General features: G+C 40.1%; 1 protein-coding gene across 7 annotated transcripts in view; it reads left to right on the forward strand.

The window, feature by feature from the left end:
• Positions 1 to 26,205, forward strand: part of LOC119661291 (embryonic polarity protein dorsal-like) — a 240,952-nt gene that overhangs the window by 65,863 nt on the left and 148,884 nt on the right. For 2 of the 7 annotated variants that reach the window (XM_038070570.1, XM_038070569.1), the window contains exon 2: positions 20,235 to 20,763. The exons of 1 other annotated variant lie outside the window; for it this stretch is intronic. In XM_038070570.1, the coding sequence (XP_037926498.1) occupies positions 20,745 to 20,763 (19 nt within the window). In that variant the 5' untranslated portion in view covers positions 20,235 to 20,744. Of the gene's footprint in view, positions 1 to 20,234; positions 20,764 to 21,446; positions 21,513 to 26,205 lie in introns of those variants that run through there. 4 more of the 7 variants (XM_038070577.1, XM_038070573.1, XM_038070572.1 and 1 more) reach the window with 3 other exon arrangements.

Below are 26,205 nucleotides of genomic sequence, written 5' to 3' on the forward strand. Positions count from 1 at the left end.
CACAAATTCGGCTGTAATTCCATCCGCTCCTGGCGACATATGATTTTTAAGCCGATGAATTACACGGACTGTTTCTCCTATACTTGGTGGTGGCAGTATTTGTCCGTCGTCTTCAGTTGGCGGTATCTCCAACTAGCCGATGTTCTGGTTGTTCAGTAGCTCATCAAAGTACTCAACCCATAGCTCCAATTTACCCATTCTGTCGGAAATCAGATTTCCCTCTTTGTTTCGGCAGGATGAGCATTGAAGTGTATAAGGCTTCATCCTGCCTGTTGACTTGTTGGTAAAACTTCCGTGCCTGGTGCGGTTAATCTCTGTACTTTTCAAGTTTACAGACTTGTTGGTTCTCCCAGGCTTCCTTTTTCCGTCTGGGAAGTCGCTTCTCCGCTCGATGGAGTTCGTGATAAGTCTCTGCGCGTGTCCGCGTTCTTTGAGAATGCAACATTATTCGGTATGCAGCATTCTCCCGTTCCGTTGCTAGCTTATATTCATCGTCAAACCAGCCGTTCCGATTTTTTTTTTTGCGACTGGAGCCAAGTATCTTTGTGGCCGTATCAATGATAACGTTCTTCAGGTGGTTGTGAAGATCATTTGTAGATGCTTCATCTCCAGGACCTCTGTTGACTGCGCTTATTGCGGCATCCATTTCCCTCTTATAGGTGTTGCGGAAGGCTGTGTTGTGGATGGTTTCTGTATTGACTCTCACCTGATTGTCAGAGGGGATTCTGGGTGGTGTTGTTATTCGAGCTCGGAGCACCATGCCAACGAGAGAGTGATCCGAATCTATATTGGCCCCCTATATCTTCTGACATTCATCAAGGCTGAGAGGTGGCGGCGTTCGATCAACACGTGGTCAATTTGGTTGAAAGTGGTCACGTCTGGAGAAGCCCACTTATGTTTGTGGATCGCTTTCCGCGCAAACCAAGTACTTCCAACAGCCATTTCGTGTGATACTGCTAATTGAATAATCCGCAGCAGGTTATCATTTGCATTTTGATGTAAGCTATGGGAGCCAACGTATCGCCTGAATATGGGCTCCGTCCCTACTTGACTGTTGAAATCTCCAAGTATGATTTTGATATCATTCGAGAGCCCGTTCAACTGTCTCGTAGAAGGTATCTTTCTCCGACACTGCAATCTCCTCTGTAGGGGTGTGAACGTTTATCAGGCTTACATTTCTAAATTTGCCTCGCCAGCCCAGAGTGCATAGCCATTCGCTTATGTTTTCAAAGCCGATAACAACAGGTTTCATATTTCGGCTGATTAAGAAACCTACTCCGAGCACGTGGTTTACTGGTTGGCCGCTATAATATATGGTGTATCGGCTCTTCTCCAGGAAACCGGTCCCTGCCCAACGCATCTACTGTAACGCTGTTACATTAGCCCTATATTGGAACAGGTGGTGCCAGCTGCATCCCTGTACAGGGAGCGCACGTTCCAGAAGAAAGTGTGCAAATTGTTATTCCTTTGTCGTTGTCAGGTTCGTCATTATGTTATCCGTCCAGTCCGAGGCTCCTGTTGTGGCTTCGCAACTTCGGTTTCATCAGTGAAGCTGGAAAAAGCAAACTATTAAACATTTTTGAAACGACACATCACAGTTTTTACTGATTAAAATATAATGCAAAAAAATTCAGTAATATAAAAAAAATAATAATTTCACTATTATTCGTGAGTTGAATTTCCCCTTAGGGCACAAGCCTAGTCGATAGTAACCTGTGAGCTAACGTACTTACTCAGATACAGTAGCATCCATGGTCGTAACCTTCAAAATGCTTACCTTATGAGTTCTATTTTTAAAAGCTTGATTCCAGGTATAGTTTCGTTCAAATGAACCAAAAATAATCACCTTAATTCGAAGAAAGTACAACAGGGAAGAATTACTATGAATCAGAGTTAAAAAAAGCTCCCCCAAACCAATGTCAAACATTGACCCGATGCATAGTTTTTCTGAATGTATTCACCTTCATCTTCTCATTCTCTCTGAAGACCCTGGCGACTTCTAAATAATGTTTTCTTGCGAACTGCATATCGCAAATAAACAAATTGACAAACAAGTGAACAGTCAGATATTGAATTGATTGAGAATATAGCATTTCAGGGTTTTGTAGGGAACTGCCCAAATGAAATATTCTCAGAAATATGGCGATCAAGATCAAGGTTTATCCAATACCACTCTAACCACTTTCTAATGACCCTATAACAAATTTTGGATATTGGCTTAAGGACTTCCTGATGGTATCACCATCAAAGCTACAGCAACTACAATTGATTTCGATATCCAACATAGAAAATCTCACAGAAGCAACAATCAAATATCTTAACTATTCTTCCAGGTTTTTCATTATTTTTTCCACATTAGAAGAGAACTACAAAACCGATCATACTCGAATACTGGAAGCGGTCAGCCTTAGATCTAAGACTAGTCGTTTGATTTCTTGCAATTTCATTCATACCGATCTGTAGACATGATTTATGTAGATTAAATCTTGCTTAGTTCTTCATAATTAGGTTAATAAATTCAAGTTAAAATTAGTGCGCATTTGATGTTTTTTGTTGTTATCATTAGTCGAAACTTATTACGCCTTTTGTAGTAATTCTGCTTACTCAGTGACATCACCATTTGAAGCTGTTTTAATGTTGATTCCATACCAAACCACAAAAGTGTCAATCATGGTGGCTTAGTTGATATTATGATACTACATATGTATACTATACTATGGAGTATGTAATTTTATGGCTATGCAAATGTCTTTTCGCCGTAAACTTCATGTGCCTTATTCTAGACAATTGCATCCTGCGTTCACTGGAAAATGTACATTCATATATGTACACGAAGGTTTTATTCTCATTTTATTATGACCAAAGATTCACGAAAGATTAAAAGATTATTTTTGCTTAAAACAAGCAAATCAAAGTTAATTACACCTCCTTGAAAGATGCTTAGTGTACTTCGGTAAATAGGTAAACACGTTTATGCATCGGTGTTGTTTGAATAAGTTTCGATGGATTTGTTAATGATCTTATTGCGATACTGATACTGATCATGATGGTTTAATCTACAACGAACTACAAAGCTACAGAGCAAACAAATTTTCAGAAAAATTAGTCAGGGATTGATGGAACTGAAGCCTAAGATACTAAAACAGAAACACTTCCAAGCGAATATGATCCGACAGCACAACAATTGATCTTTCCGTTTTCACTTTCCAGTGATAGCAGCTACTCATTTAAGTTCTGGTATTAGCATATATGATCGAGCATCCCTTCTATGGTTACTGTCACTGTAAAGTTGAGAAACAGGTTTGATCGAAGTTCGGCTCTTCTTGAAAGTGATGTGTTTGTTGGTGTGCTAAACCATTTCTCTTGGGATGGTTAGCTGTGCTTTCTTCCACTCGTGTGCAGAAAACGGTGGATTAGGCTACCAAATAGAAACAAAAAATTATTATCCTCACACCAGCTTGGCTACTCGGTTATCTATGTTTATCTTAAGAGGAAAAAATTAACCCCTTAGTTAGTTAGTTTAGTTTCCCTAAAATCGACTATTCAAGGCGACTGCGAACCTGAGGACATCTTCCGTAGGCAGGGAGTCTGCAGATTCTTCATTGAGGAAAACCGTACCGAGGTATCTTCGTAGGAAATCTGCGGAGACAGGCCAGCTGCACAAGATATGCAGAGCCATCTCGCCCTCCTCCTCACATTGGCTACATATACCCAGATCACCTACTAAAGTTTTCATATGCCACTTTTTAAGTCACAATAAAAATGCCGCTCTTGATGGCCCGAGTTCTTTCAAAAAGATTTCCAATTGCCGGCAGGGAATATAAATTCCTTCACTCAACTACGTGAATCCTTCAAATTTAACCATTGAAAGCAGACTTCAAAATGGGTGGCCGGACGCCAAAGTCTGGCTCTGATCTAATCATTGTGGATCTAGACCTTTGGCGAGTGACCTCATTATCAGCGATTTTCGACTGTCCTAGCATCCACATCAGGTACGTTTCGTAAGCAACTTTTGGCAACCCAATATCAATTGATATATTGTTGCTATTTGGTGCGGCTCGACTGTCCCAAAGGATGCAATGAATGCATGGAATATGGTCATCATTTTTTCTAGAGATCCGGCCACTTCCATAGTCGAGCTTTTTGAGGGCGCTCCTGACTCACCTGTTGGTAAAAATTATTAAGTCTGTAATAGCAAAAGATTCGTGACCTTTTGCGACTATACTTAGGAAATAGAGTCTTTGAATCGGCGCCAGCAGCTTTTTACTGTTAATAATGTTCAGGCTCAGCCACCAGACGATGCCGACATATTTCAAAGTGAGTTTCATCATGGATTTATAAACCCGGTGAGTTCCTTATGGTGCCCATTCTTATTTATTATCTCAAAGCACTAGAACAATTTGCCGGATTTCTGATGTTGTATCTAAATATAATCATACATCGTCCACAAATGCTTGCACAAAGACGGTTGTCTCCTCCAAGAAGTAAGGTATTCATGACCATCAGCCCCAACTGAAGAAAGAGAAACTCTCCCTGTGGGCAATCCATCTTAGGGATCCCTTCTTAATATCTAGTTCAGAAACGGTGATATAGGGAAAATTTCTTTCTCCTACGTTGGTGCCCAGCAAAATTTAAATGGAGGTTATTCTAGAAATCAAATTGTTCTAGAACTTCAGTGCCTTGCGATGTTCCTCTTGATGCAAGAAAAGGCATTTTTTAACAACTCTCTCTGTGGTCCTCTTGAGCGTTAGTCGGATACCTTGCACATTTGCATTGGTGTCCCTATCGGCTTTGATTGCCTTGGCTGCAAATAATGACCGAGCGTTCTTTTCTGCCGGCAGTTAAGGACTAGTTTGAGTTGGTCCCGAATTGAATGAGTGCAGAATCTGGGTCTTAACTCCAATCTCCATCGATTTATTTCCACTTTTTAGAAATCCGGCTTGACCTCTATATGTCCAATGTGCTTGATTCCATTTTGATTAACTGCCAAATCCCCTTGGCAGGTGTGCCAGCAGTTGAAGTCGTCGCTGGCGATAAAGTATTTGAATTTAAACTGGGGATGCCTTCGTTGGAATGCTTAGTGAAACTTTCAATTTTTTCTCTCCATGAAAAGAGAATATTTTGTCGTGGTTCCGAGTGTTTTTTGAAACAACATAACTTTACCGTTGTTGTTTCAAAAATTTCATTTAGATAGAGGTAGGTTAGTTAGAATCAGAAGGGACGGATTTGTTTCCTGAACCTCACAATTTTAATAATAACTTGAAGGTAAATGGGTATTCTTGGAAAGATATACCTTCATTTCGTTGGTTGCCCATTTGATCCGCGAATTTCGTGTTAACGTTACTGGTCCACGGGATTCGAGTAAGTGCTTCGGGCCTCGATGGTATCACTACATAAAGCTTCAATTTTAGGGATTTCAGTAAATCCCTTAATTCGCTGAATGATTTTATCAGCTTCGCTGTTGGTCGCCGTTGAGCTTCATTCTGTGCAGGGAGTTTTTTATTCTCACTCGAGAGATCGAAATCCTCGTTACTGCCGCGATTAAACGGCATAATTAACTCTTCTACCATGCGCTTGTTTTGTGGCGATTAAAGTTAAGGAAAGAGGGGGTTCAGACAGGACCTGGACGTATATGTTTAAAAATTCCTGGTTCTTGTCTTATTTAGATGGCTGACTTGATTGATTTTCAGAAAAGCCGGCCAGAAAAATTTAAACAACTTTTAGAAAAATTGACTTTGTTTGCAAGAACTTGAGAACGAGTTAATGCTTCTCGACGGAAAAGAATGACTTATTTGGCTGACTGCCCTTCAAGCAGAATGTCTGTGGTCAGAACGGGACAGTACACACGTAATTTCGAATTAGCGCGTGAATATTCTGACCCGATCTAAGCCCTGCACGGCAATGAGATACTTCACGTAAAGTTGTCGTTCTACTGAAAATACATACTTTTATGAGTATTTCTTGGCGAGGACGGGACAATTTTCGACTCAATTTATCGCGTAATCTTCTCATACCTTTTATTTCTATCATTTCATCGATTATAAGAATCATGGCCAAAAAATTGATATTTACTGGTCGTATCATGAAATCTCTCGTAAGACGGAAGTGGTCAAGCATATCGTGTTTGGGCACAAAGTCACACCTCGTTAATTTTTTGGTTTGAAAAATCTGATCGTAGACGATCACCTTTTCAGCGACGATATCTTATGTTATTTGCATTCACACACTAATTGGATGTGGTATGAAAAGTGTCAATTGCTGGCCTATTTTCGACAATCATTTATTTTCTGAGTCATTTAAACGGTTTTGCTTTTACCTATCATCTCGAATATGCTTTCATGTCTGTAGACCTTTGATTCAAACCCACACTGGGCGCCATTTGTAATGAAATAGATTATTGGGAATAAAATTGCTGTATCTCTAGTTTGTCATTTGAATGTACTCTTAAGCCTCAGCTTATAATATCCGCAATAAAGGGCTGAAGCTGGCGGTAGGAACCAGACCTGATTGGTTCGCAAATACCTTCGAGGTGGGCATGGTGGAAGGCGTATTCCCTCCACTATGGAAAAGGCAAAAACTGGTGCAATTGCCCGAACCCGGCAAGTCACCGGGGGACCTAGTATCCTATCGACCTATCTGTTTATTGGACATTATGGGGAAGATGTTCAACCGCATCATCTACAATAGATTGCTCCCAATCGTGGAAGACGGGAATGGTCTTGCGGATGAACAGTATGAGTTCCGGAAAGCTCTCTCTAGATTGGTGGACTTGGCTCGAGAGGCAATGCTTTCTGGCAAGTGCTGTACCATGGTGAAGGTGGATGTAAAAAATGTATACAACTCTGCCAAGTGGGGTCGCATCAAGGAGTCATTGGCCAGAATTAATGCACCTGGTTACTTGGCTAAGCTAATCAGGTTACCTGTCGGACAGAGCTCTCTGATACGGGATGGACAGAGCTTTCTGGTACGGGACGAGCGACGGGCCCAATGAATACATATTTACAACGGGGGTACCACAAAGTTCGGTGTTGGGCCCTTTGCTCTTGAACGTAATGTCTAACGAACGTTGGAGGGCCAAAACAGTGTAGCGTGCGGTTCACATTGTTGGGGGGTCGTGCGGTCCATATTGTTGTACGCGTCGCCTGTGTGGGCGGAGGCTTTGGACAACGTACAGAACTGGAGGAAGATAAATTCTGCCTATCGTCTGATTGCGTTGAGGGTATACAGCGCATTTCGAACTAGTTCAGATGATGCTGTGTTGGTCGTCGCAGGGATGGTCACTATTGACCTATTAGCGAGAGAGATGCGATGCCTGTATGGACGGAAGCAGGCGGGTCTATCAGGAGGCAGGAGAGAGGTGCGGGTGATTTTTAGTGGCTGCGAATCCAACACTACATCCATGCCAGCTTTGACGTTCACACGGCAGAGCTGGAATGGATGTGTCTTTCTAAGACTTTTTACCACCTCCGTGTATTGAAAAAAAAATAAGGTAGTTACTCCTTAATCACCAAACTTTTTTTTATTTGTTACACGTTACAACACCTACCGAATCGTTAAGTTCTTAAGTTGTCACACCTGTCTCTGATATTCCTTCAAATTTTACCGTCTTACTTCAAAGTGGCGGCACGTTGAGCACATCTGTCTTTGGCGTGTGGTGACGATTTCTTTAGGTTTAAAAAAATGGAATTGAATTTGTAATAACGAATTTGAGTTCGTCAAAACCGAAAGGATTTGTAGACATATAACTGGTAGGTTTTGCATACTCACCGTCGTGCAGTGCGCAGTTTTTTTCCGAACAGTCCACCGAGTTTACCTAATTTGGCTCCATATTATTTCTTTCTGTTCAATCGATACTCTAATGGGCCTACCAAACACAAAGAAATGGATGAAACACTGGCATAAGTTCATTGCAGTCGATGAGGTTTAATTTGAACGGCGGAATTTCTTTTGATCAAGGTCCCATTTTACTTCCTCTCTCAAGATTACTTTGCTTTGTCTAGTAAACTCCACAAGAGTCAAGGTGGAAAAATAGGAAAGTTACCGAGTTCAAGAAGGGAGAAGGAAGGGAAACCCTCATGCACTTTCTCTGCGATTGCCCAGCTCTGGCTAGAGTCAGGCTGCGGACACTGGGTAAATCATTCTTTGGGGACCTCAGAGAGATTTCTAGCTGCAGGGTAGGAGAGCTACTTTCCTTCGTGAATGCTACGGGCTGGCTCTGAAGATCCGAGCCGGTTGGACTCTGCCTCCCTGCTCCCATAACAATTGGGCTCCTCGGAGCGGCCACTGATACTTACCTACCTACCCACCCTACCGAGTTCAACGACCCTATACCTTTTTGAAGCTCATCTTTAAAGAGCAGTGAAAGAAAGATTAGACTTGAATTTGAAGAGAAAGAGAATTGACTGTTGAATCGAAGTAGACTTTAATCGACAAAAAGAGGTTTTAAATAATCGAAATTTATGCCAACAATCCAGAAAGTGTGCTGCAACTTATCAGTGTTTATTATGACCTTCTCGTTTTCAAGTCAATATTCGGGTATAAATGCAATTAAATATTGTTGTTTTCTCGGAATACAGAAGATAAGAGGAAAATACATTATAAAATACGTATATGAATGCAAATTAAATTCAAATTTTTGTCTACTACTTAGAGATGCAAAGCTCCTTGCCTACTTCTCTAAGGCTGATCATCTCAAAGCAGTCAAAACTTCTTAAAAGCCATCTCATTGATGTGCATCACGTAACCATACTTGTCGAATTTATCACACCACCTACCACGCGATAGCTATGCAGACGACATAGTATGCAAAGTCTATCATCCTAACGACCTTCAGCACCAAATTGCTAAGTAATTTCACTATAAGTAAATCTACGCAATAAAATCTTTTCTTCTGAAAGGCTAAAAAAGATATTCATTATCTTCTTGTTAGCAGATAGTCAATCCAAACAAAGCAACCTCTAGCAATGTCACTTACTACTCATAGCGTGCAAGATAGTTTGCTTTACACACTCCCACCGTTTCTACCGACCATAAAATAGAGAGTACTTTGCGGTTGAAAATTATTGTTAATTTTGTGGATAAATTTAGCTCCGACACATTAGTCATTGGCGTTAAATGAAGGTATTTGGTGGACGAACATCTGATAGTACTCGTATTTCTATTTTTGAATTGTGTTCGTTTGGAAAAAATATCGATTTGAGTAAATTACTTTCGGAACAATAAATCTATATCTGATATCGTGTAATGAAAAACTATCGAATTTGCCATTGCTGCATGGGGCGGACTTTTATCGATATTCTATGCGAACATTTCTAACTTTTTTTTCTGTTTTCTGTTAATGGGGAAAAGAATATTCGCATTTGAAGAATCGATAACATAAAATAAGAGTTCAACAAACTGCACAAATGCATGAAGGACATAATCATTCTAGAACTCCGGCATTCAATTCAGAGTGTTTCGCGAATTCAGACTCCATGACGGCAGACTTGGCTCGCAAACCTTGAAATAGTAGATTGCTGAAACATTTCTGGAAAATATGGACCAGATAACAAGAAAATTTGTTGTTTACATTTGGAGGCTTTCAGTCGCTCTTTATAGGCATATAGCTTGTTCGATGTCTTTTATGTAGAAAATCCCATCTCTTGCAATGATTTCGCAATTATTTTAAAGAAACCCTAGCTATTGAAACATCACTAACAACAAAGGACCTACTATAATTATCTTTTCTGTAGAAAGTCTGAAATGGCTATTTATTCTCTTTTTGTGTAGTAGATAGTAGTCAGCTAAAACGGAGCAACCCTTAATAATGCAAAACTTTGAGAATTAAAAAACTTCACTATTACAAAAAGGGTTCCGTTCTTTAATATTCTGATACGAGGTAGAATACGAGGTAGTACGAGGTAGAAAATAAATGCAGAGGCTTAACTAATAGCGCGAATAGTACCTTTCTCAGTTATGTATATCAATAATGTACATATCATCGTTGGCACAAAAATCCATATTGTATCAGGACCTCGAAGTGTGTTAGAGCACTTCATTCATGACTGCAACGGTACACTGTAGGAAGCAATGTGGTCAGCATTGCGCTCGCCCGGGATTATTACCCTGATTTGACTTAGGTACTCATTGTCCCCTGAATCGACTGCTATCCAATATCTAGTCACGATACAAATCCCTCTGCCACCAATGAGTATGTGTGTACATATCAACCTTCTGATAATAATCGGCCGAGGATTCTAGTCGACTCCTTACTTTTTTTCATTAATTAGCTTTTATCTTCCGCACTAACCCAGAAGAGGCATTATAACATCTAAAAATTTTGAACATTGTGTATTAGACTATTTTCACTGACCATCCGATATCTGCCAACAACATGGACTATTAAAATATTGGGATAGGGAACGTGGAGGGACAGGGATCGTCTTGGATACTTCAAATTCTCTCACGTCATTAGCAAAGATTTCACGCATCTTCTAATCCGGTATTTTTGTCTCCATTTGCACCTTTAAGCCCATTGCGTTTCAACTTCGCCCGATATCCCTTTTTACTTTCCCGGTCCCGGTGTCTTCCCACACATTTGGTTAAAGGGCAGATGAAAGGGCAGCCTCACACTGCCGAGCTTGATTAGCAGAAAGGCGCCCAAGCACATGTCGACGGAACACTTCAGTGAGCTGCATTATTTGCGAGCGGACTCTTTCTCCTCTTAGTTGACTTCGCCAAACTCGCATGGTATTTAGTTATCACGTAATCGATAGGTCATTAAAATCGACAGTAACATTGAACAGAATGCATATGTTGACGTGTTGTTTAAAGCGCGTCGACCTAAAATTAGATTATACCATACCATACCATTGGAAGGAACCGCAAATTTCATATTCTGTCTTAAAAAAAATTGGCGGATATTTCTACATCACGTTTGGACCTTTCTAGCAAGCATCTACTAAATGCTTTTGATTATATTCTATTTATGACTATATCCGATTGGAGAAAGCACAACCGTAGAACCAGCTCAAAGGACCCTTCCCATTTAAAATCACCGACCGGATGATTGCATCTTTCAAGGTGACTTATCCACACAAAGTTGAAGTCCTCGGCAACCCTTCTTTCTGGCCTGAAGGTGTATCTATGTTTACTGTCCGTCTATTTTATCAGAACGTTATTGGTTTAAGAACCAAGCTGGGGGCCTTCAATTTATCCGCGCTGGCTTAGCAACAAACACCATGTCATCTGGATCTCCGAAACCTGGCTGGACGATGCCATATTAAACTCCGAGCTCCCTGAAGGGTAGTCCACTTTCCGCTGCGACAGGGACCGGGATGCATCTCGTAAGTCCACCGGCGGTGAGGTCCTAATTGCAATAAAAGATACACTCCCCCCGAACTCGTCTTCTCCCCCTTTGGCCTTCCTTTTGATTGCGTTGCTCTTCGTGTCTCCCCGCCCAACATCCTCCCGTTCATTGTATCTTGCGTATATGTCCCCTGTGCTTGCCCTTCTCACCTGTATGAAGAATTGTTTGACAGTTTGTCTGAACTCTTCACTGTCAGATTCGCCCTCCTCCCTTTGTTCCTCTCCGGAGATTTTAACCTCCACATGTTCCACTGGCCTAATCATCCTAGCCTTCCCATTCCTTCCAACAACCTATCCTATTCTTACCTTTCACTTTCTTTTTTTATGAACACTTGCTCTGCCCTGAATTTCAATACCACCAAAAACTCCTTGGGCCGCACTCGCACGCGCCACCTCTCTTTATTTCCTTGCACATCCCTGTATATTAGAACTGACCACCCCGCGCTTGAATTTCAAGCGAAGCTCTTTCAAAACCCAAAACCAAACGTAAATGCACTAAGTTCAAACTTCCGCAAAGCCAATTTTGACGGTCTGAACTCAGGTTTAGCGTCTTTCAACTGGGTACATACATATATTAAGCAACTCATCGTGTGATCAAGCTCTAGACACTTTTTACAATATCCTGTCCGAACTCAACTCCTGTTATGTCCCTTCCTCCCCTCCCTGCCTACGTTCGTACCCAACTTGGTTCAGAACGGAAATTCTTATTAATATTCGCTTGAAACATACACGGAAGAAGTTTCGGGCTTCCAAGAATAACGCCGACCTTGCTCACTTTAAGAATATACGCTCTACTGTGAAGTCAATGGTCAGAAAAGCGCGTAAAAGGTACTTATTGAGCGTCGAAGCCGTCCTTGCCCGCGGTAACTTAAAACCCTTTTGGGCTCACGCTCGCAATCCTCGTAATCCTACTCAATCTCTCCCTTCTTCTATCACTTTCGCTGATTCCACTGCCAACTCCCCACAACAATCCTGCAACCTACTGTGCACGTACTTCTCTTCAGTGTTTTCTCCCTTGAGCAATCCGTCTCATAACTGCAGACTGCTCCGAATCTCTGGCCATTCCTCCCCTTACGCCTTCCTTGGTTGAGTTTCTCATTAATAATCTTGACCCCAATGTCGGAACTGGCCCCGATGCGCTTCCTAACCTCTTCCGCCTTAACTGTAGAAAACACATTTCCCTTCCTCTGAGTATAATCTACAATAAAAGTCTAGATGAATGCTTCTTTCCCCGTCTCTGAAAAGAGGCCGTTATCATCCCTATCCTCAAAAGCGGAGACCTTCTCTTGCTGTGAACTACCGCCCCATTTCTCTTCTCTCCTCTTGCCCCAAAATCCTCGCCAAATACGTCAACGACTGGTTGACCGCACACTTCGGTCACCTCATTGTCAAAGAGCAACATTGTTTCGTGAAACATAGATCTACGGCTTCAAACCTTCTGGTCTTTACCAACTTTGTTGCTAAATGCTTGAATTCACGACAGGAAGTACATGCTATTTATGCCGATTTCTCCAAAGCCTTTGATACCGTTGACCATAACATTTTCCTCTCTAAACTTTCATTGCCAGACTTCCCTCCCTGAGTCATCTCCTGGCTTTCCTCCTATCTCTCATACCGTTCCTGTAAAGTTTCTTTTCACGGTTACTCACCTCGTTTCTTCTCTCTTTCCTCTGGTGTTCCCCAAGGCTCTATACTTGGCCCGCTACTCTTCCTGTTTTTTATCGATGACCACGCCTCCATCCTCACCTGCCCGTGTTTGCTTTACGCAGACGACCTTAAATTGTTTGCCTGTGTTTCGTCTCCGTTGGACTGTACCCTCTTACAGTCCAACCTTGATAATTTAGTCCGTTGGTATGTAATAAGGAATTTTGTTTTCTGTACATTATCCTCATTAAATAAATGAATAAATTCCCCATAAATTGAAGTAACAGCTATTCTGTTGACGGTCGAGCTGGTTAAGCGTCAGTTTCTCCATCTCGTTGCTCGGCTTCGAATCCCGGTTCATAATGGATGTTTGTGTTGCCTTTCAGGGGTTATCTACTACATAGCATTAAGTGTATTGAAAATGGATTTGGGGCACGGTCTCTTTAAAAACTCAAGCTGTGTGGATGCCTTACACTCCACAACCGGACCGGAAAATGAATCTCAAAACAAGTTTGGTCAGAATTTTATCAATTCATTTGAATACGTAGCTAACCGAAGAGGCGTAATGTAAGGGGTCATTAGGTAATGGACTCCTTAGAGGCCAATGTTGGCATTCAACATTCAAAATGTTGCTACCGATTGGTCGCCTTTTAAAAGTTTTTTTGGCGTATCATTAATTGTTGATGTTTCCGTTAACTTTAAGCTTTCAATCGCGGTATCAACCTCGTCAAGAGAGAGTATGAAACCATTAACTTGAGTTGTTTTGAATTGGCAGATTGGCGAAAAATTACGTCCACCTCTCCTCTCGTTTATTTTTTTATAATATCCTTCAAACGCTCCCTATTTATCAGATTAATCATAAAGTAAGCGGATTCCAGGCAACGCACTTAATATTATCTCCGGTGAAAAAAGGGCCGGGGAAAATTAGGAAAAAAGTAGAGGCGAACGCCCGGCTTAGTTCTCTTATCTGATCACATCCCTTCGTCAAGGGTGTACAATCCAGTTAACCTGGTCCTCCAGTTTTGGGGATTCGGAGGGATAGGATTACAACCTGTCATCAGCAAAAACCCATACATGATGTACAGATGAACAGCCTTGAACAGGATTGATACCACGAAACAGCCCCGCAAGCAAATAAATCACTACGCTCTTGAGTCCTGGAATATTGGATCACTAAACAAATCTGGTGCTGTCAAAAACCTACTCCAAGTGGTCAGTACAGGAATCGAGATAACTAACATGAGGTTACGCAATTTTGAAAAGTGGGGAGCTATCAGGGAAATTTCAGTTTGGAGTCGCTTTCGTTAGGAATAGCGACTTCAAAGCAAATGTTATTGACTTCACACCTATACACGAAGGATTATGTGCGCTTCGCATAAAAGCACAGTTTTTTAATATATGGCTTGTCAACATGCGCCCTCCAATTGAAGAACAAAAGGATGAAGTCAAAGAGCTATTTCACGTTAGCCTGGAGAGAGTATAGGATTGGTAACGAAGAGACACATCGAGGAACAACCAAGGGCACAGTCGACATGATATTTCAAATGACAATGGCCAACACCGCATTGACTTTGCAAGTAATAGAAATGCTATTATAAAAGCACATTCACAAAAGGACATGGGCGTCTCCAGATGGCATTATCTTCAACCAGATAGACTACGTTGATAACTGCAAGCAGGTATGCGACAATATTGACCGAAATATACTGTACAAAGTAATGAACGCTTAACTTGGGAATTCCAGCAAAGCTGGTAAGCCTTACCAGAATAATAATGTCCCACTCAACGCGGCATATCAGAGTCAATAATAGCTTGACAGATGCGTTTGCGTAACGGAAGGTCGCGGTTCAAATCTCACTGGTAACACAGGGATTTGTTATCGTGACTAGATGTCGGATAGCAGTCGACTCAGCTGCGAATGAGTACCTGGGTCTGTTTTAAAAGCCTACATTGGTAAACATGGACCCTAACACAAACTTTCGCCAATACCTTAGGAAGGAGGGTCCTGAGGGAAATAGTAGGAGCTTAAAAAGAGTTTCAGATATGAAAATGAGTCATATCAAATATTTCACGACCCTGAAGTCTCCAAAATAATCAAACTTCAGAACCTGCAGTAGATTGTCTATGGACGACACTTGGATACCTAAAAAGGTATTCAAAAAGAGAACTGAAGGACGAAGGCCGGTGGGAAAACCCTGCAAGCACTGGGCAAATTCCGTTGAAGAAGGCAGCGCATCACCGCTCAGATTTCGAAATTGGAGGACGCAATCGATGGATCGAGATGGTTAGAGGTAAGTCCTCCTGAACATCAATGTCCGAAATGAATTTTAGAGCATAGACGACGTTTTTCTTTTTTTTTTTTCGTTGAAAGAAAAGTTAGAGGATAATAAGATTCAAGAATGTTAGTTATAATGTGTATAATACGCTGCACCTAGAGGAAAGATTAAAAAAAAGTTCCAATCACTATAGCTGGTTTATTTGGACGGATGACTGAATAGGAGGAGGGAGAGGGACGGAACCGGGCTTGAGGATAGGAAAAGTGGATTAAGACCAGCATGAACCGTTCGTTTGGGTGGAAGAACGTATGCAGAGTAGCGTCCAGGGTAAAAGGCTATTCTACCTATTCTATCGATCAAACGGTTATCACTGTTATAGGGAATAAGAACTTGAGGGAAATGATTCTTAGGGATGAAATTTTTCTTGTCGACCTCAATCAACAGACACTCGGCAACTAGAAGGTTAGGGTGTGAATGAGTCCTTTCTAGGTACTTCTCTACGTATTTGACCATCTCCTTGCCGATTTACAATGTCTGGAGGATCTTGTTGAACACGTACTTTGTACTATCGTCGGTTTTAAATACGCCGGTACAGTGGCAGAGGAATAGTGTTTCCTCAAGGCATAGTCCCTCTATATGCCTAGGAGATACAGCCGTCCAGAAGATGAAAACGGAGGGAACCAAATGTTTAATTAACGTTGTGTAACATTACATTTTAACCTGTTGAAGTGCGTATCTTGAACCGAAGGATTGAATTTAGTAATTTGAAGGGGACGCTTACAAAGTTTAATGCTTTGTCAACATGTTGGATATTGAATAAGATGGAGGTATTGATGACACCTAGATAGATAGTTTGTTTAACGGTGAGAACGAGCGTCGAATTTATGTTGACGGACAGGTTTTTGGCGACAGACGACATTTTCGAGGTCATCCTCTTTATGTAACACTTTTGAAGATTAAGAGCTAGTTTCTACTTAGTAAAGGGTGGATAAAGGCAAATATGGCATTAGACACGTGAACAATTGAGATTAGTCTATATTGCCAAACGGTGTAAAAAAGCTTTCCTTATGTCAAGGATTTAGGCTATTGTGTCTTGGTGTTAACTCCAAGCAAGATATCGGTTTTGAAAACTGACAGAACATCGAATGACCCTATTCCGTTGCCGAACTGAAAATCTCGGATAGCATTGTTCCTATCACAGTGTTTAACTATGATTAGTTTAATGGTTGTTTAAAAATTATTAGATGAGACGATTGAAATAGACCTCTTGTTATCAGAAAGAGGGCAATTTTCGATCTCTTTTAGGGATAGGAATGATTTGAGTACACTTAATTATAGACGACAGAAAGAGACTGATGATTGGAGACTATTTTTTGAGGATAATGGTTGAGATTTTGTCAGGTTCAGTTGACTTTTGGTGTTAATCTGTTTGACAAAATTAATTAGTGAGACAGAGACAGTAAACATGGTTGCAAGGAGCGGGTGCTGGAATCGACCGGATTGATTAGTTGATTGGAAAGGAGCTAGTGTCGATTTAAAAGAAGTGATTGATGCCTTGGCTTCGGCTTCGAAGCTCTGGTCACACATATGGAGTGTGAAGTAGTGGGAGGAATAATGTTTTGGGGTGGGATGGCATCGCGACTTTCAGCTTTATCATGTAACGGGGAAACTTTCGGAGTTCATTGTATGTATTTGGATTGAGTTCTATAATGGAGGCGGTTGATATACAGCGTGAGGATCCCACCATGAAAAGAAGTATTGAGCTCGTTTTTCAGTACAGAAACTGATACCGTTCGAAATCCGGTTACTTTGAGAAATTTCAATTTGGAATAGTTTGAATCTAAGAGATTGATTAATAAGCTGCCAGTTAACTTCCTGAAGTAACGTGCTGTAAAGGGCGGTGTTCACATGCCTCTTTTAGGGAGTTGGATATCAAGAATAATGGCATTGTGGAGACTGATACTAGGAATAAAAACGTTTTTCGGTTCGAATTTATGCTGATATTATTGCTATCTAGGAAGCGGCCAAGGTAAGAATGGCAGTTCACCTCCTTCTAGGTAGGGAGAACATGATCTACGCCTCCGCCTCCAACCCCTTATTTTTTCTTCGACGAAACTGTTTTCAGTTTCATTATCATCAAACTCCATGTTGCGCAAGTAAAAAGCCTACACTAGTAGAATGAGCGCGAAGGCAAACCCTGGCGCAACTAGGAATCACACCACCGGCAGAAGAAGAAAAAGTCGGTGCCCAGATACCTTAGCCATCGAACCGTTACGTAATCAGACCTGGAGAATAGTTTACAAATTCGAGCAATTGTAATCATCATGGAAGAGAGGAGAAAATCCAAGGTGACTGTCACCTGCTGCAAGGTCACAACTATTCAACAAATGGAAAAGATCGCGACTTTGAATCGTGTGATAAAAATTCTAGGACTATACCTAGGAGAATTATTGCTAAAAAGAAATGAATTCCCGGTGTTTTTTCTAGTTGTATGGTAACTTTTCTGTTTGCCCAGTCTTCAGTTTGGCGCTACCATGTCAGTCCTAACAATTAGAATTGGTAATAAACACGTGATTGAGGGATGTTGAAACAGAACACTCAAATTAACAATTGTGAATTATGAGAACAAGGCTGTGTCAAAGGGTAATTTGACACTTTTTACTTTAAACAACTTACATCATAAAGGCAAAGCGGCAAAGATGGTTTATGGTTTCATACCAGAGCAGAGGCAACTCATCAGACTCAACTTCGCCTTTGCTCTGGAAATAGAATGACCGAAGCGGTTTGCAGGTGTTAAACGTTCATATAATTCGCAAAATGCGATTTGAGTATGAAGTATATTGAACTGCTTCAGACTAAAGCTTGGTCAGAACTAGAAATATTTGTTTAAGGATTGAAGGGATCAGCAAACAGAAACGCATCCACTTGATGTTTAGTCTGGTCCAACATCAAAATGATGCGGACTTAGAACCCCCTCATTCCTAAATAAAATTTTACCTTGTATTTTCTTCCTAGTTCCCCGAAAGCCTTTTATCCACTTTACATAATAGAAGCTGATTATGGGAGCCATTATAACAATATATATAATTGTTTGGGAATCAATCGAGGGCGCGGCCGAGGGCTTTATTTACGTTGCAAAAAAGGATGTCGTCACTTCCAAGGCAATATTTAAAACCATAAATTTTCTCGGTGTCAGTCGCTTACAAACCATTGACCTGGTCTCAAGATAGAAATCATGGATCCAATTTTCATCAAGGGTCACGCATCGAAAGAAACGTCAATCCTGATGAGCCTGGAATTCCTCAAAAATGGCTCTGAGAATGTCAAATTTCTTGCTCTGTTGTTCATTGGTTGACATTCTCTGTACCCAATGTGTGAATACCACGATTAGGATTTCATGAAAACTGTGGCTTCAATGTACCATGACACGTAATATTGCTTATGTATTTGGGACTGAAGTACCAAGTAAAGTAAAGTGACATATACCAATCGGATATAGATGCTACCCTCGTAGTTAACAATAGTCAGGGCGGATGGTGAAGTTATCCTCCTCACTTCCAGTATCTTTTGGTAAATTTTACTTCGCTTTTGATGCTTGGCTTGTAAATTTTATTACCAATAAAAGCAACGTCGTTCTGCTTTCTGCAAAATTTCACAAATTTGGTATATTTTATATCGTTGACAACAAAAATTTGGTTATTGCGGTCTTCCCTCGTTGAGACGATTTTGGATGCTCGAGGTCTGCTTTAGTGTCGAAAACTCTAGGATTTGACACAATAATCAATAAATTGTTCGAATTTTCATCTCCATTCCAAGGTTCGTCGGTTGTTTTTCCTTAAAGTAGGAAGAATGAGAAAGATAACCCAAAAGACATCAGGAAAGATGGCGGTTCGATTTTGCCTGCTATTCATATACAATTTGCCCACAGATCTCGCTCCAAAAGCTCACTCGACGAAATTGTTGGCTGCACAAGCGCTATCTGCCTCCTTGGCAATCCATTCGAAATTTATATTCATACACGTGAACAAAAAAACAAAACAAAAATGAAGAAATAAAAAAAACCATAGCTTCCGCGTCTCAAGTGAGCAGATAAAAAAATCTTATCGTAATTAGTAATGTACTATAAATTATCTTTGTAAGAGTTTTGTTTAAATTGAGTTTAGAAAAATTATTTGTTGAATTGCTCAATTTGCAGACTGTTTGATGAGTCATTTTTTATCTACACGAAGTTCAAGATACATACTTGTATATCCAAAGTTACCACTGATGATAATGACTGAAATTTCAGATAATGTAAAATTGATTGCTTGCATGCTTCAGTTGTTAACGTTGAAGAATACAATTAATTCATTGGTTGTAGAATATTCAAGGAAGTACTCGTATGTATCTACGTTACTTATGTATTTTTAATGTGATCCATTTAGTAGGCCCTTTGTTCTTAGAATAAAACGCTGTGTTGTATCTGTACAAAGAGCAAAAAGTGGATTTTAATGGTGAACTATGGCGCATCAATATGATTTAAATAAGGCTGCATTGTAATACTTGAGAATAAGGTTTACAATATTTTCTTATTATCACTTTATTTTTGTCCCTTAATAATTACAACTAAGGCGGAAGTAAGAAGGATGTTTACTCCATGTATTCACATTTATTGCCGAATTTCTTCCCCACGATTTGTTTCATTTGATTCACCAGTTAACATTCCTTTTTGTTTATTCAAAGAAATGCTTCGTATCCTAGAGGATGCACAATACTTTTCTAAATATATCTTTAGTGATTAATGAATCCAAATATTTAGCACTTTAACCTGATTTTATTCCTTTATGATTTTCTTTTATAAAGAGAAAAACACCTTTCACGCTAAATTTATTTATTTCTTGTAAATACGCAAAACTCCAGTGCAGAAACCAAATTACAGCCAAAAATGATTCATCTTAATCGTTTCATGTATTTTTTCTCTTTTTTCAGAATATGGTAGCGTGGTTATTTCTACGACATCGAAATTATACAATATTTAACTAGAAATTCTCTTGGATAAAGTATTTAAATCAAATTACAATTTCAATTTTTCAAAAAATAACGTGCGCAGGAAGCATAGTCGTGCGCGGCGCGACGCAATTAAAATATATTCTATAATCATGACTTAAGCTTAATTAATTTTGTTTTTTAAAACAACCGAAACGAAAAAAAAAATAAGTAATCGATGAAATATTCTATTCAATTCGTATAAATGTTTGTGCCGTTCTATCTGGTGGTGGTGGCGATATTCTTGTTTAAATAATTGTGATATAATTTAAAAAAAAAAGTTCGCATCGACAATCCAGAAATTAAGAAACGCAGCACTTAGATTATTTAAGCCGACCAGGGCGCTTTATCAACGACGCCAACTTTTCTTTTTGGTACAGTTTTGCGCCATTTTGATTGTTGTAATTGTCGTCCGTCGAAAATAAGCAGTTAAGTGTGTTCTCTGTATTCAAAATGGAAGCATACGAAATAGGTATCTATCATTTGGAAATATTGATATGAACTTAAATTTTTTCCTCATTCTGTGTGTTTTTGTGTTGTTTGGTACAGTTTTTTACTAGTGTTTGTTGCTTGTTGTCTATCTATCTCTATCACATTTGACGTATTTGTACTGGTAATTTGGGCGTTTTTCAAAGGAACATGATAAGTTACGTGGACAACTAATTCATAGATTTTTGATTTTATTGTTCAAAACATATTTCGCCCTTTCAATTCTTCCAAAAAATTGTTACTTTCTAATGTCTTTCACAACACTACCCTTGAATGCAGACACATTTATTTGTAGACTTATCGACATATATAGTAATCAAAAATAGTACATCAGCCTCGTACACTCGATATTAATGGCAATTTAATAGATATTGCCATGGAAAATTGTAAAGATAGTAACTGAGCATGCACAGTCACAGTGCGTGCTAACATTTCTAAAATTAGAGCTGCTGCTTTGAAGTCACGTGTCCATTCTTTATTAATGGACATTAAATAGGATAAATAAAACTTAATGTGAGGAAAACATCTATTATCAGAATAAAGTGAAAAGCGGACGATCCCAAAACTTCTGTAAAAATCATTGAACATGAAAACTAAATAATACACCAATCTTTACATAGAAACTTCCAATGAGGCCTTGATCTTTGAGGATGAAAATAACATTACACGTTTGGAAATTATTTTCCATATTACATTTTAGAAAGTAACTGCAAACAAGTAGGGATCCGGAAGGTGAGTACTTCGGGTATCAAAACTTTTATCTATTTCATATGTGAGAATATTTCGTTATATGACAATTTCATTTGTACATAGCTAGTAGATCATACATACATATAAAATCTCATATGTCATACTGGCAGAGTAGAATGTTTTCGGGTACAGTAAATTCACACATTCTTTACTAAAATATGAATATTCCCGCGACTACTTGTAGCCTTCCTCAGTGCTAGGGTGCAAACTTTTTAATTTGACCTATTGTAAAAACATCAAATTTAAAGGGGTTAGAAAACCCCTATATAATATATTATATATATTTATATATACGGTATCCAGGCCTGCCTTAATAAGGAACTCCAGACATCCCGGTTTCGCGCCGAGGTCCACCAATTCGATGTCCCTAAAACCTGTCTGGCGTCCTGACCTACGCCATCGTTCCATCTTAGGCAGGGTCTGCCTCGTCTTATTTTTCTACCATAGATATTGCCCTTATAGACTTTCCGGGTGGGATCATCCTCATCCATACAGATTAAGTGACCCGCCCACCGTAACCTATTGAGCCGGATTTTATCCACAACCTGACGGTCATGGTATCGCTCATAGATTTGGTCGTTATGTAGGCTACGGAATCGTCTATCCCCATGTAGTGGGCCAAAAATTCTTCGGAGGGTTCTTCTCCCGAACGCGGCTTTTGAAAACTGAAATAGACTCTGTTGGCTGACAGCAACCGTGTGCGGATTTCATCATTGTAGCTGTTATCGGTTGTGATTTTCGACCCTAGATGGGAGAAATTATCAACGGTCTCAAAACTGTATTCTCCTATCCTTATTCTTCCCGTTTGACCAGTCCGGTTTGATGTTGTTTGTTGGTTGGTTTTCGGTGCTGATGTTACCACCATTTACTTTGTCTTGCCTTCATTGATGTTCAGCTCAAGATCTCGTGCCGATTACTGCCTGCTCGATCTGGATGAAGGCAGTTTGAACGTCTCGGGTCGTTCTTCCCATGATGTTGATAATGTCAGCATAGGCCAGTAGTTGGGTGGACTTAAAGAGGATCGTACTTCTTGCGTTTACCTCAGCATCACGGATCACTTTCTCGAGGGCTAGGTTAAAGAGGACGCAACTGGTGTCGATATTCCGACAGTTTTTCCATCGCTTGGCGCACATTTGCCTGGAGTGAAGCCTCTTTCGTATAGGCCAATAATGTTCTGGGCGTATGGGGCTATCCGACCTAGCAAGATAGAGGAGAATACCTTATAGATAGTACTCAGCAACGTGATACCTCTATAATTGCTGCACTGTGTGATATCTCTCTTTTTATGTATGAGACAGACATACATCTCTGCCAATCGTCACCTTGAGTATAAGTTGATGAACCACTTGGTGTAATCGGTCGCCTCCATATTTAACCAATTCGGCTGTAGTTCCATCGGTTCCTGGCGACATATGATTTTTAAGCCGATGAATCGCACGGCAGTATTTGTCCGTCGCCTTCAGTTGGGGGGACCTCCAACTCGCCGATGTTCCGGTTGTTTAGTTGTTTATCAAAGTTCTCAACCCATTGCTCCGAGATGCCCGCTCTGTCGGAAATCATATTTCCCTCTTTGTCTGAGCAGGATGAAATCGAGGTGTGTAAGGCTTCATCCTGATGATTTGTTGGTAAAACTTGCGTGCCTGGTGCGGTTGCTCCCTGCACTTTTCGATTTCACAGACTTGTTGGTACCCCCAGGTTTCCTTTCTCCGTCTGTGAAGTCGCTTCTCCACTCGACGCAACATTACTCGGTGTACAGCATTCTTCCGTTCCGTTGCTAGTTTACATTCATCGTCAAACCAGCCGTTCGGACTCTTTTTGCGGCTGGGGCCAAGTATGTTTGCGGCCGTATGATAACGTTCCTCAGGTGGTTGTGAAGATCATTTGCTGATGCTTCATCTCCAGGATCTCTGTTAGGTGTTGCGGAGGGCTGTGTTGTGGATGGCTTCAGTGTTAACTCTCACCTGATTGTCAGAGGGGATTCTGGGTGGTGTGGTGACATTCATCAAGGCTGAGAAGTGGCGGAGTTCGATCACCACGTGGTCAAATTGGTTGAAAGTGATCCCGTCTGGAGAGGCCCATGTATGTTTTTGGAACTTTTCCGCGCAAACCAAGTACTTCCAACAACCACTTCGTGTGACCCTGCTAATTGAATAATCTGCAGTCCGTTATCATTTGTATTTTGGTTTAAGCTATGGGAGCCAACGTATCGCCTGAATCCGGGCTCCTTTCCTAATTGGCTGGTAAAATCCCCAAGTATGATTTTGATATCATATCTGGGACAGACTTCGAGGGTTCGTTCTACTGCCTCATATAAGGCATCCTTCTCCGACTCTGCAATCTCATCTGTAGGGGCGTGAACGTTAATGAGGCTTATATTTTGTATAGAAGCACCATCATTCCTCTAATTTGCAAGAAATTTGAAATCTATTTTTCCAAGATTTTTCATAATCGACGTATAAATACACTGGTGAGCATGGAATAATGGACAGACACTCTGATGTGTGATCTTTACTAATTTTGGATCCTGAATTAGGACATGAACTCCGTTTTTTTCCATCACCCTCCATTTTTCTTTCACACCCTTATTTTGGCCGAAATTGAGGTGAAATCGGTAGATTTCGTCTAATCTGCTCATTTCACACCGAAGAATGCCAACTTATAGCCTAAAATTGCAAATAATGATAAAAACTCGGTACTCGTCTGAAACGGTTCCACAATTTTCCGGGAGAAAACTCAGATGGGAGTGGAGAAAATGAACTTTCAATGACATATTGCAACCTAAAGTCTTGTAAGATTTAAGTAACTCATCAATTCGTTCATCTTCTGTTTCCAAGAAAATTGTGGCAAACAAACAAAAGATTCCCAGGCTCTTTCTTTTTTTCTTGACAAACTGTTGGAGAAAGTATCGTCATCAAATAACTGTTTAATCTGAGGTCCCACAAATACGCCTTCGTTGATTTTGGCATCACTTATGTGAGGAAATTTTTGCTTGAGGTAAAAAAATCCTTATTTAGAGCTTTTTGCCAGTTTTTCGGTACTTAGGCTTTTGACGAATGCTGGAACCTGGGGAGATAGAGGCTAACCTTTTTGAGCACGCAGAGGATATCCCTTCTGCTTTCGTCGATTAATTTTTATATTAGGAATTAGAACAGTTGTTGAAGTCGCTACCGAGTTACTTTGTGCAGTCAACTTCTCCATTTTTTCTCATGGCTTCCAACAGCGGTCACCATTGTGAAAAGTCTGTTCAAGTTCGGAGATAACGTCTTTTATATTTGTGCCGATCTTTCTCCACTTCATCCATGCTGCAATTTTATTCTCCACCTTTTTTATGGAGAAAACCTTGCTTCAGTCTTTGCTCTAGCCTATCATGCTTTATTATCCCCTGGAGTATCTAGTCAAATAGTTTTCTGCCTGTGTGTGAAACAATATTATCTTTGCAAAAATAAAATTTTATTATTATTCGATGCAAGTCGGAGATAAATTTGGCATTTCCAAGATGTAAGTTTTAGATAAATTTTGCATTTATCCTCAAGTTCTCTTAATAAGCTGATCAATATTTGGACTGGTTAAATTAATGCCAATTTATCTAACTTTATATTAATTAAATTATTCGATTAATCATGATTAACGATTACCTACAAAAATCGTTAATCGGTCAACATAGATTATAATTTAATCATCCTCTGGGTTGGTTCTTCAATTCCATTGAAGGATGTAACGTTGTAACTCGGCAGGGCAGAATTCAACGTCGCCCAATCAGTCATTCGCAGATATGAAAATGTTGACGAAAGTGGATCCATGATCGAAATTTGAAATGTTCTGTTCTGTTCCTAGCTATTCCAGTGGACCCTCCCACAAATGAACAAATATTGAGGACTATCTATTCATAGCAGTTCTCAGTACTAAAAGCATGAAGTTTAGCTGCTATACTACTTGATTTGACATGCTGGTGTCATGCAAGCCACACGCGTTGCCTTCAATTGCATTGGCTAGAAATGAAACTTAAACTGTTGCCAGGCAAGCTATCTTTGTTGCCATTAGAAGATCGCTGCCACTTCAAGGTACACTTGGTCACAGTGGATTGTGTTCTCTCCAAAGATGACTTACCCGAAGCGGTTTCTGAGCTTTGCTGCAAAGATTATATTGCACTGACATCTTTCAGTTTGGCTCAATTACGTAGTCGTGAGTCAAATTTCGTTCAAAGCAGAAACACCTTTTCTCAACTGCGTTGTCCTATTCTAGCCTGTCTGTTGAGGGCTGGGATCCAATATCACAAGTAGAATTGGTCTCCAATTATATAACTAGAAAACCTACTTAGATTTAATTAAAAAATTTCAAGACTTCGTGTCGAGAAAAAGCTAGTTTCAGTTAAAGGAACATATTGTCTTAAGCTAGTCATAGACTGTCTTAAACTTCAGCGGAATACACAATATTCAGAGGTCAAGATGAAATAACCTTTAGATCTACAGAGTACATACCCACATCTTCGCAAGCACTACTCAGTTTCAAAATTCGAGATAATCTGAAATTTGAGTACCATGCATCGCCGGAATATGACAGACGGGATTTGGTGATGGAGTTTGGTCCAGTTTGACAACGAGTGTGTAGTATATTTTTACATGCATATATGTACAGATGCACAAATTTGCAAACTTACTAAGTAAGAATCCAATCA

Source organism: Hermetia illucens, chromosome 1 (assembly GCF_905115235.1).
Source record: "Hermetia illucens chromosome 1, iHerIll2.2.curated.20191125, whole genome shotgun sequence".
Classification (NCBI taxonomy): domain Eukaryota; kingdom Metazoa; phylum Arthropoda; class Insecta; order Diptera; family Stratiomyidae; genus Hermetia; species Hermetia illucens.